At 42.8% G+C, this 14,023-nt stretch overlaps 1 protein-coding gene across 2 annotated transcripts in view; it reads right to left on the bottom strand.

Moving 5' to 3' along the window:
- Positions 1-14,023, bottom strand: part of SNX9 (sorting nexin 9) — a 111,753-nt gene that overhangs the window by 32,479 nt on the left and 65,251 nt on the right. For both annotated transcript variants that reach the window (XM_053592772.1, XM_053592773.1), the window contains 5 exons: positions 13,618-13,783; positions 9,915-10,062; positions 5,892-5,976; positions 2,516-2,641; positions 2,278-2,395 (listed from right to left, as the gene is read on the bottom strand). In XM_053592772.1, the coding sequence (XP_053448747.1) occupies positions 2,278-2,395; positions 2,516-2,641; positions 5,892-5,976; positions 9,915-10,062; positions 13,618-13,783 (643 nt within the window). The remainder of the gene's footprint in view (positions 1-2,277; positions 2,396-2,515; positions 2,642-5,891; positions 5,977-9,914; positions 10,063-13,617; positions 13,784-14,023) is intronic.

The following is a 14,023-nucleotide window of genomic DNA, read 5'->3' as shown; positions in this document are numbered from 1 at the left end:
CTACAAACAAATCTAAGTACAAAAAGAGAACTGTGACTCTACCATGTCTGAACATGGTGCTAAGTTATCTAATTCAGGATACATGATGTATGGAAACCTAAAAGAGAAATTCCTGCAGCCCTGAGACAGCCCCTCAATCCCGGTCTTTAAACACTGTGCGGCTCATGGGGACAACCAACTTGATAAAGAAGAGTACCAAGTTGAACGCTGACAGTTAAAAGGCAGGCTGATGTTTTCATGGAAAGAAATCTAAATCTTTAAAAAGAAAGCTGTGATTTAAAGCAACAAGGACATCAAAAAGGAGGGACCGTGAGTTAAGCTGGGTGCAGGCCGGGGATGCAGGAGCCCACACTCAGGTGGCCTCCAGCCCACTTCCCCAGCACCACGAGGACTACCAGGGGTCACCCAGCAGGACTGTGAGGACTTATCTACCCAGCAGTGCAGCCCCACACCTCATTCTGCTGGGACAATTTGAAATTTTTGAAACATTTTGCGAAATACTATAATTAAAACTCCCTTAGAAGCAAACGTTTCCATCTCCACAAAAAACTTCAGGGAAAAACATAAAACAAAATAAAATATAAAGTTTTAAGGAAAGTAATACTGTAAGGGTCCTAATTCTGCCTAAAAAAAGATATGCTGGTCCACATCTCAAAACATACACAGGGAAAGCTTCAGGATCAGGTTCAGATCCCTTTTTTAGCAACCTAGCGGGATCTCTGTTTCCTCATCTATAGAGTGCAGAGGAAATGCCTACCTCTGAGGACAGAAGGCAGGCACACGTGGGTCCTGGCTCAAGGGACAGACTTCATCACAGTGCCCAGACACAACCCTGCGATCTCAGTTGTTCCCTGGACTATCTACCTCAGCTCTGACCATGTGAAAGCTAAACTGTCTCTGTCTCCTCTGGGGAAAAATCCTCCCTTCTGATCCCGTGTTTTCTCTCCCGGGGTCAGGTCAGCCTCTCCATGTCTCCGCCCCTCTCCTAGAGGTCTCTCTGGCTCTGATTTTCATGACCTGTTTTACCCTCAATTCATTCCCTTCCATAATTACTAGCTCATTCACCTGAAAACTTTCTAGCTTTATACTAATGCTCCTTCTAACCTTCTGAAGCCAGAAGGTTTGTTACAGCTTTTGCTCTAAGACGCACATGCTGGGTCCTGGGGGATATATACACAGCAGGAGGTTCTACACAAGGCCAGGGATATAAACTACACCATGACAGTCCCCAGACACCTGGACAAATCCTTTCTCCCTGCATATTTATACAGTGTTAACACCATGAATTATCTACCAGAAGAGTTCTTTTCTTTTTGGAGGGGGGGGAGTAAGGGAAGTGTGACATTTTAAATAAGAAAACAGAGTGTCTAGCCGGGCGTTGTGGCAGGCGCCTGTAGTTCCAGCTACTCGGGAGGCTGAGGCAAGAGAATCGCTTAAGCCCAGGAGTTGGAGGTTGCTGTGAGCTGTGTGAGGCCACGGCACTCTACTGAGGGCCATAAAGTGAGACTCTGTCTCTACAAAAAAAGAAAACAGAGTGTCTAATAATAAATTAAGTAGAAAACCAGGCGCCTTCCTTTGTTAACACTTAGAAGCTCTGTGCCTCCACCCACTGTTTATACGCTTCTAATGACAGCGACACAGCTGGTCTGCACAGCCTGTTTACACCATTTGTGTCAGACATTTTTATTTTCATTTGAGCCTAAGTGGATCATTTCTGTTTTCTCAGATGTCATTTTTCACATTTTTTTTTTTTTTTTTTTTTAGAGACAGAGTCTCACTTTATGGCCCTCGGTAGAGTGCTATGGCATCACACAGCTCACAGCAACCTCCAGCTTCCGGGCTTAAGCGATTCTCTTGCCTCAGCCTCCCCAGCAGCTGGGACTACAGGCGCCCGCCACAACGCCCGGCTATTTTTTTGTTGCAGTTTGGCCGGGGCTGAGTCTGAACCCGCCACCCTCGGCATATGGGGCCGGCGCCCTACTCACTGAGCCACAGGCGCCGCCCTCACATTTTTTTTAAATGCACGTATTTCTTTTGTAGGCAAGGATAAAGCAATGGAGACAACACACTACTGGAATTCAAGACACACGAGATGCATACGGGATGTGACAGGAAATTTCATGAACCATTCTCGTTAGATGTGTAGGTGACTTTCAGATACACACACAACACACGGTGGTTCCCTCTGCAGAGCTTTATCTAACTCCTGTTTCCATCCCGAGGACTCACTGGAGCATGGCCTGCCTGGAGTCTGAGTTGACTGTTACACACACTCACCTGTGACTTGTTTGTCCGGGAGAGAAGGTATGGGAATGGCTGACCCAAACTTCACCAGGAGACGCTCATATAACCAGTCAAAGTGTTTATACCTGTGGTTTACAGATCGATTAGTGTTCTACAAAATAAGGGAAAGAGAAGAAAAAGTTACCAATGCCAACTATATTTGAAAACAAACAAAAAGCAAGTGGCAAGCGGTGCTGCAAGAGCGCCTCTGTTTTGGCGGCTGGGGACTCACAGTAGGTGTTAGCTGATACTCGATGTAGCTCTTCAGACCATACATCTTGGATCCTTTCTTGGGATCTGCTACCACACAGTCAAACGTAGAGGTAGGATAAACCCACATTGGGCCATAGTCTCCAACCTACACGAGGTTCCATGAAGAGTTAATTTTGTTACATGGAAAAATAGTAAATACGATTGATGTAAATCAGCAAACTAATTCTTTTTAGAACTGAAAGTTCTTTGGAGGGGAATTCTTATTCTTCTTTGAGAAGTCATATCATGGTCTCTATTCTTGTTAGACACAGTAGAAGAACCTCCCTAGTTGACCTACGAATCATCTCCCAGACTGGACATGCACCACACGTACCCATCAGCACAGCAGGCCTAGTTCCTGATGTTGACCACCTCCATTATGGTGACCAGTTTGTTATAGTCCCTTGGGTGGTCACCTTACAAAGGCTCTCTGGTATTATATTTAAACCCTTCTGCTCCCTACATGGGCAGCTCAGCCCATAGTGAGGGACACCAACTTCCCTTCCTTCAGGGTCGGTGGAGCACAACGCGCGTGCGTGTGGGTGTCTCTCTCTTGTCTAGCTGTCTCAAGGTGTATGTGAGGGGTTAGTTAAAAAATAATTTCCCATCTACCATGGATAGTTTTGGGAAATATAAAATCATATGTTTTGATTTTTCAACAATGTCAAATTGCTATCAAGTTTGCTAAACATTCTCATTTTCTGTATTTATAGCAGATTAGTTACAAGCAGTTTTCAGATGAGCAGCTGGTCCACGGATCATACTTTTAGAAATGACTAATCTGGTTACAGTGTGACAGCCATTGTTTTACTATTGGGGGAGGAGGTGCTACATCTCAAAAGAACCAGGCTAGCTCTTTTCTCTTGGGGTTGCTTATACTTTATAAGCACAAGGGCTGGGTCACTTCCTGTCCCCAGGTACTAGGCTACCTGGGCAAGGTTTGCCCAAAGAAGTGCCTCCATTTCCACAGGCCTTCTTTTTAATTTGTGACTAGGAGATAAAATTTCAAAAATTCAACTGAGGCTAATTAGGCTTATACTGGATTTCTAACCAGTGGCAGGAGATGAGGTAAGGAAACCAATTACGTTCTATGTGGCAGTACAGAGAACTTGCAAGTTTTGAGCCTACAGACCATGTCTGGCAGACACTGCTAGGTAACGCCAGGTCTGCTGCCCCACACCTGGCTCTTCTCCTCATTTCAAACTGCATGCAGGACCATGGAGGCAGCTGCACAGGAGCCTGGATGCTGGCCCCACACACAGGCTCTGGTTCACTGTTCACTTCATGAACTCTGACCACAGTTACAGATTTCAGAGCTCCACACTGAGGACAGTAGATCTTATCAAAGAACATACTTAAGAGCAATAGGAGACCTCATTATATTGCGAATATGTCATCTTCTTGGATTGGAATAGGAAATTAATTGAATTATAATAAATACAACTCAGAAATAAGGGGAAAAAACAAACATGTGGTCTATAAATGGAACACTATTTCTAGAAAAGAGATTCATGGGAAAATGGAAACTTATAAAATAGATATTATTGTAGCTAGAAGAAGTACAGTAAGAAAGTGAAAAGAAAATGAGAAAAACCATGCAGATTGGGCTGAAGGAGGAGAGATTTGTTTGGGCTGAGATCTCAACAAGGCCAGACAGATTTAAAAAGGAAAAAGGAGGTATACCCAGTTCTAAGCCTTCATAAAGGTGAAAGAGATAAAAAGTGGGCTGGGTTATGACAATCCAGAGGTTATTAAGCCAGGAAGGTGACTGAGGACCCAAGTTGTTTAAAAAGACTACTCTGAGAACTATTATGCTGTCCCAGAGGGAGCCTGGAGCCAGGAAACTCTCCTATAGCCGCAGGGCAGGACTTTGCACGATGACCTCAGCAACTGGGACCAAAAGTGGAGACTCTGATCAACCAGGCCCCAACATTCATGGGACATATTTTATTACTCGGTATGTCTGCTGCACTTTTAAAGCAGAGAACAAAGTCTCCGTTCTCTCCTGGCTCCGGGAGGCTTGGTGGCTTCCCTCAACTTCTTACTCTGCAGCCAGACCTGCCTGGAGGATACATAGCCCAGTTCCACCCAAACTTGGGGGACAGCAAAGAGGCTGGGACCTTTGGCTCTTGCCACCAGGTCATGCTTATGAAATGTCTCCTTGAAGACTCTGGGGGCTGGGCCATGAGCTCTTAATTCTATGGAGTTTTAAGTTTAATGAAAAAAAAGAGTTCTGTATTTAAAAGATCCTGAGAAAACAAAAAAATTAAAATCTATAACAATTCAAAAGATAATTACCTCAAATTTGCTTTGAGGGAAACAGGTTAAAAGGGGCTCTTGGTTACAGTGGTTTGGTCTGGAGGTTTTCTTTTTTTGCAGTTTTTGGCCAGGGCTGGGTTTGAATCCGCCACCTCTGGTATATGGGGCTGGTGCCCTACTCCTTTGAGCCACAGGCACCACCCTAGATTTCAAGGTTTTCAAAGATGTGAGGACAAGTAATTTAAGAATTTAACATCATTCCTGCAACTTTACCAAGCCTCCCAGGACCCAGGGATTACAGAGTAAGACCAGACATTTCCTTGCCTGAGTCCATGGTGATACACTCAGGGCTCTCCCTACCCTTTCCCCAATATTACAGGTAAGGAGTTAAGTCAGTAGGGTTAGAAGACGGCCACAGTTCCCTTTTCCAGAATTTCCTTTGGGAATATACAGCTAGATATCACCTAGATAGAAAATCTATCAGCAACCAAAATACAGGCTGAAAACAAAGGGCCTAGGCCGTGTTATGTAATCGAGTTACTCTAAACAGATATTTTTAATGATGTTATTACTATTTGGTATCTCCTTATCTTGACCTGGCAGCTGATATACTGAAAAGAACACTAATTAATATCAACATATTGGAATATTGGAATATTCCAATATTGGAAAAGGAACCTAACTCTGATAACATGCAAATACTTTGCCAGGGAAGAAAGATATAAGTGTAAATTGAGTTTATTAGCTAAACATAGAGAACTGGTAAAAAAAAAAAAAAAAAAAAAAAAACCAGCATATAAATTATACTTTAAGACAGCACATAAAAGAAAAAAATTTTAAGATAATATGTAATATGAGAATTTTGTTCTCAATACTAAAAATATAAAAGGTAATGAATATCTAAAGAATACAAGAGGCATTATTTTATGCTAATTATCTTTAGTATTCCTACAATACTAACATATCTTATTAGTTAGTTGGGGCATTAAATGTATTTAAAAATACCTTCCAAAGACTAATGACTTTCCTGGCTTTAAGGTACCATATTATAAAAGAGCTTAATTAGAAACACAGCAAACAGAAATAAACAAACTTACAATGATGGGAATTTTCTCTTTGGGTTTTGCTAGTTGCTTGGCCAACAAATACTGTTCCGTTCCAGGTTTTGCAAATCCAGGAAATCTGATCATGAAGATAAATGTTCGTGAGTGTTTTATGTCTGTAAGAATTCTACAACTCTCATCCACATTTACTTAATACACCAGTTTTAACCTTGTTCTGTCTTTCAGAGTAGGAAACTGCAGTAAATGAAACCTAACACAATCAGATTGTTCACTGGCCAGTCACTTAATTAAGCTCGATATGGTGAAGAGAATAGTCTGACTCCAAAAGGTGTGATATTTATAGGTACTCTATTTGCTTAACTGGGTCTAAAACATTCCATACCCCCAACAAAGAGTGAAGGGCACGCTTAAAAAAAATGTTCCCCAGTTCGCAGGGCCAGTTAAGTAACAAGCGCACCAATCTGAACTGGCCATAGGGGCCACAGCTATATCCACATTAAAGTTTCCTTTAAACATTCTCTCTCTGAAGGTTACAATCACCCCCAAGAAGCTGCTACTGTTCTTAAGCATTTGTGCCATTTTCATCTGAAACTGCCTTCAGAAACAGTTTGACCCTGAGAAAACAACTCTCCTTTCTAAGTGATCCAAAGCATAAGAAATTTGGCTACTGGTGTGGGGGTGTGTGTGTCACTTTAGACCCCAAAACATACATTTGACTACTTCCAGAAATCAAGTCTACATCCAAAGGACATTTCTATAATTGGAGGACAGCTGGAACAAATGTATAGCTACCCTAAGTGCTACTTCTAAAAAAGACAAGATTAATTTGGGTTCTAGAATATTTTAAAAAAATAAACAGGAGAAAACAAGAAAGCAAAATATCTAAACTGGGAAAAGGAATCTTATTTCTACCAAGTTCCAGCTATGTTAACTTCTAATTCCATTCACACACCAAGCAGAGGCTAATATGATGCTCTCAGGGGCCTGCATCTTCTTTCCCTTCGTTGTCACTTGACTTCCCATCAGTTCCCTCCCCCAGATGGTCCTTCAAGCTCATCTGAGAGAGCAGAGAGGAGTCCTGGAGCAGATGGCTTTGGGCCTGAACCCAACCCCAACACTCAGGTGGCCTCCGGAGCCTCAATCTCCTTTGGGAAGGATGGGACCCAGATGACCTACCTCTGAAGATGGTAAGGGAATTAAAGGAAAAGATTTCTGTGAACAGCCTAACATGTATTCGGTACATTTAAATTCTTGGCAATTATATCATCATCTCTTTGAAACATTCCTGCAGCCTCAGCCAGGGCTTTCTTGCTTCCTCAGCACTCAGAGCATATTTTTGCTATACGATTTATTTACACATTATAGCAGACGAGGAGCACTTTAGAGAAAGCATTTGTATTTTCAGGATCCGGAGGGGCTCTGGGAGCACACTAAATGCTCAGTGAATTGATGGGCTAACCTGGATACTTTTATTAAAGAACTTACACTCCTGTGGGGATTGTACACTATGCTAACTCCTTGACCAGACTTTTGGGTATTCTTACGAACCACAGAAAAACTCCAAGGCTGAGTATACACACCCAGTTAATATTTACTGAACAGCAATGTGGTTTATTATTTGACCATTATCAAGATGGATTCTTGCAATGCTCAAGCATATTTACACTTCTGATCTCCTTTTCTAGTGTGAGGCTTATGTTCCATAGAATGCAAGTGTCATATAAAATGTATTAATTGCTGAAAAACTGTTAATATTTACACTGTAAAAAATTTAAAACTGTTACAAGTAAGTGACTTGTTAGTACATTAATCTAGTTAAATAAAAATAAATAGGGTCTCAAATTGTTCCCAGCACTATAGAAAGACAGAAAAGCCTCAAAAGTACAGGTTCAAGTTAGGACTGCTCTCATTTAGTTTCAACCTGCAACGAAATTTTAGAGCAGAAAGAATCCTGAATGCCAACCTCTTTGCTTTAGATAAAGATGAAGAAACTGAAGTTCAAGTAGGTCATCAAACTTGCCTAAGATCATGCAAACCAGAGAGCCAGAACACAGGACAGGAAAGCCCTGGACATTAGCGTCAAAGGCCAGGGTCAGCCAGGAACCTCACTCGTCAGCTGCAAAAATGCAGACACTCGTTTTTGTTTCTACTTCCTTGTTTTCAAAGTAGGGCTAAGAGACAAATTACATCTAAATGGGTTTAAATATACTTTACATTGAGGTTTAAAGAACACTTGACTGTAATATATATCACCACTGAGCATACTGAAACTTCAAGTTTGACTCTATGGAATCAGACCCAGAGTGACTGATTTCATTACATGGGCAACTAAGCAGGAAAGTACATACAGAGGGAACTAGGAAGAGGGATAAAAACCAGACGGCCAAAAGATAAATCATTCAATCATCTGAAGCTATTTATTTATTTATTTTTGTAGAGACAGAGTTTCACTTTATTGCCCTTGGTAGAGTGCTGTGGCCTCACACAGCTCACAGCAACCTCCAACTCCTGGGCTTAGGCGATTCTCCTGCCTCAGCCTCCCGAGTAGCTGGGACTACAGGCGCCCGCCACAACGCCTGGCTATTTTTTTGTTGCAGTTTGGCCGGGCCCGGGTTTGAACCCGCCATCCTCGGTATATGGGGCCAGCGCCCTGCTCACTGAGGCACAGGCGCTGCCCCATCTGAAGCTATTTAAACTTCCTTTGGAGAAATGGTAGGACTTATCAAATTAGATCTAGACATATGTCATCATGTCTAAATACATGTCACGTGTTTTCAATTTTTTTTCCAAACATAAATTAACATTGTTTAATACCTGCCTTGAATCATAAACTGGGAACACTGAGAAAAAGTACTAGTAATTTCAGAAAATAAACTATTTTAAACTTAATTCTGGAAAAAGAATCCTTAAAGATTCTTATGGAAGTCTCAATTTATATCTCCTTCAAGCTACTCTGATGTAAACTACAGACTTACCTAGCACTCGCTACCAAAGAATCTTACAGCGCTAGGTGCATCCTCACTCTTTCCAACACAATCTCCCATTAAGTACCATTAAAACTTGTTTTTAGGCTGGACATAGTGGCTTATGTCTGTAAGCCTAAAACTCCAGGAGGCTGAGGCAGGTGGGGAGTTGCTTGAACTCAGGAGTTTGAGACCAGCTTGAGCAAGAGTGAGATCCTATCTCCATTAAAATAGAAAAAATTAGCCAGGCATTGTGGTGGGCACCTGTAGTTCCAGCTACTTGGGAAGCTGAGGCATGAGGATCTTTTGAGCCAAAAGTTTGAGGTTGCTGTGAGCTATGATGATGCCACAGTGCTCTACCCGGGGCGACTGAGTAAAACTCTGTCTCAAACAAAACAAAACAAACAAACAGCACCTTTTTTTTAATCTAAGAGAAATCTAAGTGCAAACAAAGATCTTAAACATGTTAGGCACAGTTGCTGGGAATATGTGCTCTGGAGGCTGAGGGACTGGAACACCGACTGGAAACACCACTGGTGTGAACCTGGGTGTCAATAAGCTCTCTAGGTGTCAGTTTTTCCCATAATAAAATAAGGATTCTATGAGGATTACATGAGAATGCATACAAACCACTATGCACAATGCCTGGCCCAGGATGAATGATTAATAAAACCGTAAACCATTTAAAAGATAGTCTTAATATTATCATTTTTAGCTTTCTGTGATATTACCAATGAAATCTTTGTTTTTTGTTTTTGGCCAGGACTAGGTTTGAACCTGCCACCTCCGGCATATTGGACCGGCGCCCTACTCCTTGAGCCACAGGCACCGCCAGCAATGAAATCTTAATACGTCAGAGTTGATAAAGCTATAAAAACTATTTAGCAAATCATAGAATATTTCACTTATTAACCTTATAAAACAAAAATTATTTTTAAATAAAAAAATATACTTCTAAGCTAAGATGCAAATAAAAAAGACCAAATCACACCCAAGTCCTAGGAGATCACTGCAAAGAGACAAAGCTAACTGTCTCCCTGTGCCCATACCTTACACACAGGTTTCGGTTCCCCCTCCTGCCTGGTAAACTTACTTGTTAAGTGGCAGCTTCATGGAAGACGCACCAGGGCGAATGTTCCCTCGCTGACTGCCTCCTGCTTCAGCTGATTCTGAGTCCTTAAAGTAAGGAGAGGACTTGGGGTCGTCCCAGTCTTCATCCCAGTCGTCATCATCACCAGTTGCTAGAGGTGAAAACAGATCATCATCAGTAAAAAAAAGTAAAGATTTAAAAAAGGATATTGCTTAATTTCCTGATAGCAACTATTACTGGGCTAATCCATATTTTAAAAAATGGGGAAAAGGGTATAATATAGGAGTACTGTACAGATGGTAAGAGTACAGTCAATTTTAAGGCTTGAATTACGGATTCTGCCTTTTAGAACAAAAGACACTTGAGAGACAACTCAGAGAGGGCTGTCAGAACAGCTGGTTTTTGTCCAGGGTACTGAGAAGACACAATGGGGGAAAGGACATAGTAAATGGTGGTGGGAAAAATCACCCACATAAAGGAATAAAACTGGACCCTATGTTATACTGTACGCAAAAACTAACTCGAAATAGACTAAAGACCTAATTTAAGACCTGAAACCATAAAACTCCTAGAAGGACCAAGAGAAAAAGCTCCTTGACACTGGCCTTGGCAATGATTTTTTGAATGTCATACCAAAAACTCAGGCAACAACAGCAAAAATAACAATGGGACTACATCAAACTAAAAAGCTTCCATACAGCAATGGAAACAATCAACAAAATGAAAAAACAGCCTACAGACTGGGAGAAAATATTTGTTAACTGTATGTCTGATAAGGTGTTAATATCCAAGATACATAAGGAAATCACACAACTCAATAGCAAAAAACCACAAATCAATTAAAAATTGACAAAGAACCTGAATAAACATTTTACCAAAGAAGACCTTTTGTCCTTGGGGAGGACGAAAGGGATGACAAATGGCCAACAGGTATATGAAAAGGTGCTTATCATCACTGATCGTTAGCAGGAGGAAGTATCACCCCCCACCTATGAAGATGCAGAGGAAAGGGGACCCTTGCATGCTTTCGATGGGAATGTAAATTGGTAAAGCCATTATGGAAAACAATGTAGAGGTTCCCCTCCAGAGTAAAAATGGAACTACCAGCTGAGCCAATAACCCCTCTTCTGGGTTTATACACAAAGGGAATGAAAGCAGGAAGATACCTGGGCTCCCATGTTCAAATGCGGCACTATTTGCAATAGCTAAGACGTGGAGTCAACCTAAGTGCTGGCAGATGAGTGAATAAAGAAACTGAACATGTACGATGGATGCTAGTCAGTACTAAAAAAAGCGATCCTGCCATTTGTGGCAACATGGGTGAAACTGGAGAACATTTTAAGTAAAAATAAGCCAGACAGAAAGAAAAATACCACATTTCTCACTTATATGAGAAATTGTAAAAAAGTGAAACTTAGAGAAACAAAGAATAGAATAGTGGTTAGCAGGGGCAGAGAGAGGGGAGACTGGGGAGACGTAGGCCAAAGGGCTCAAAGCTGCAGCTGCGCAGGAGTAAGTCTGGAGATCTGAAGCACAGCGTGAGGACTGCAGCTGACGATGCCGTAAGGCTACCTCGGGACTGGAGGTGTGCTGGGAGAACAGACGCAGCTGCTCTGACCACACACGCACACACACAGGTAACTACGTGAGTTGGCGTATGTGTGTCAACTGCTTGACTGCAGTAATCATTTCGCTTTTACCATCATTTAATTACATACTTTTTATTTAAAAGGGCTGTCAGCCCAAATAATTTCAGATAAATGCAGACTATAAAAATGTTAATGCTACACGAGAAAAGGCCTTCTAGAGGGCTTTACCCTGATAAATCTAGACTTATAAACTTACAAATAGGCAGAACAAATTCCCCTTTAAATCAAGAAGCTTGGGGAGGACAAAAGGAATGACAAATCTTCGAAAAGCAATTGTGCAACATTAGTAAGAAGGTGAGAGAAGGGCAACGGGGATACGGAAAGCACCGGCCGGGGAGTGGAAGGAAAGGGGAAAGAGAAAACTCAGAGCAAGGAACTAAGCCATGTTGTCAGAATCTAGACGTCAGCAGCCTCACCATGTTCCCATGAACCCACAACTTCCGGTCCCACTGGACCCCCAGCTCCTGCCTGTGACTGTTAGCTCTGAGCCAGCACCTGCGCTGTCACCTGGCTCTGTGCACAAGGTCTGTGCCATTTACAACAGACATTCACTCCCTGGCCCTAGGTGCTCACAGAGGAGAGAGACAGGATCCAGGAATCATAACAAAATAACAGGCAGAGATAAATACCCTGCTGTTTGATTTCAAAACAGACATAAATACCCCTTCTCCATTCCTGAAGTAGTCGTCATTCTATAACTTTCTCTTCTGCCTTAGTTATTTTTATTAGCTCAGAAGTCAGTTAAACAAACGTGTAGTTGCTGAGGTGTTAAAATGAGAAGGTGACATAGAATCGAGACTTCCAGTGTGTCTCTGCAAGCAGGGGGATCAGAATGCCAGCTTAGCCTCCCTGCAAAAGCAGCATCCACAGGTGGGCAGGCGGGCGCAGGGGCTGCCCCTCAGAGAAGGTGCCTTCCAGGCTCCGCAGCCCCCACTGCTCACTCTCCTCTTCTGCTCTCGACCTGGTCCCTTCCAGCACCTGGATCTGCGACTCCTACACAGGTAACTGCAACTACACTGGAAAGTGTAACGAATGACTATTTACATTCAGATCCCGGTTTGCTATTAGTGAGTAAAAGCAACCGGAATAGTTCTTCAGAATAACGTCTCTTTTCAACTCAATGGTCAGTACGATACTGGGAAAGAATAAGAATTATATATTTGGGCTTGGTGCCCGTAGCACAGTGGTTACGGCACCAGCCACATGCGCGGAGGATGGCAGGTTGAAACCCTGCCCGGGCCGCTAAACGACAACAACAACAACAAAAAGAATTACATATTTGTTCTTGGCCCCAGCTCCTGGCACAGAGCCCCTAAGACCCTTGTAATTTCCCGAGCCACAGGGTGCTGGGTATATCTTTGGTTCTCATATTTGGTCTCTGACCCCAGTTCCTAACTCAGAATGTCTAACCCGTAGAATGTTTTGGGTGATACGAGTGTCTTTTGTTCTAAGGAAATGACTCTTGATGGGCTTGTAGATGATGGCTGGTCACCAAGCCATGATTAGAAGCTTGGAACTTTCAGCCCCAGCCCCATCCTCAGGACAAGAAGAGGGGCTGAAGACTGAGTTAATAATCGACCCTGCCTCTGTGATGAAGCCGCCACAAGATCCCTGAAGTGCAGGGTTCTGGGCTGGTGAATGCGTGGAGGTGCTGGAGGGTGGCGGTCCTCAGAGAAAGCAGGGAAGCTCCATCCCCTTCCCAACACCTTGCCCTGCGCATTTCTTCATTTGGCTGTTTATTTGTATCCTTTAAATTATCCTTTGTGATAAATTGGCAACATTCAGTGAAGTGTGTCCCTGAGTTCTATGAGCCACTCTAGCAAATTAATTGAACCCCACAAGGGGGTTATGGGAACGCCTGGATCTGACCCTAGGTAGACAGTGAAGGATGAGGACCCCCCACCCCTACACCTGCAGGCCTCTGCTGGAGAACAGCCTGGTCTGCAGGGACAACTCTCCCCATCCGGTGTTTCGGTCACAGACGTGTTCTGTGTTGTGCTGAGTGTGGAGGAGCAAACCCCGCTGGTTCTTCCCTGTCGCTCATACCCTCTCCTCACCTGGACCCTGGTAGGCCTGGGGGTGGCCGAAGGCAGCGTCCCAGTTGTTGGGAGTGTTTTTCTGGGCGCCAGCCCCCTCTGGCTTAGCCCCCCAACCATCTGAGCTCTCCCAGTTCCCAGATTTGGAGGCACTCCAGGCTGACCAGGGGTCAGTGCTACCGCCAACCTGTTGGGGGGGAGGGGGGAGGAAAAGGAATATTTGTGACTTCTGGAAACCGTGATTCAATTCAGCTATTAATTGGCATAATAATTTAATACAATAGGACTGCTGAAGAAAAACAGAAGAATTTAAAACAATTTTAAATTTAAACAATTTTTTTTCAAACATAGAGAAAGGATAAAAAGCACATCAACTTCACTTTACTGTTAATATTTTATCATATCTGGTTTGGAACTTTGAAAACTT

This window comes from Nycticebus coucang, chromosome 5 (genome assembly GCF_027406575.1).
Source record: "Nycticebus coucang isolate mNycCou1 chromosome 5, mNycCou1.pri, whole genome shotgun sequence".
NCBI classification, from domain to species: Eukaryota; Metazoa; Chordata; class Mammalia; order Primates; family Lorisidae; genus Nycticebus; species Nycticebus coucang.
This window is presented reverse-complemented; position numbering and strand designations above follow the sequence as displayed.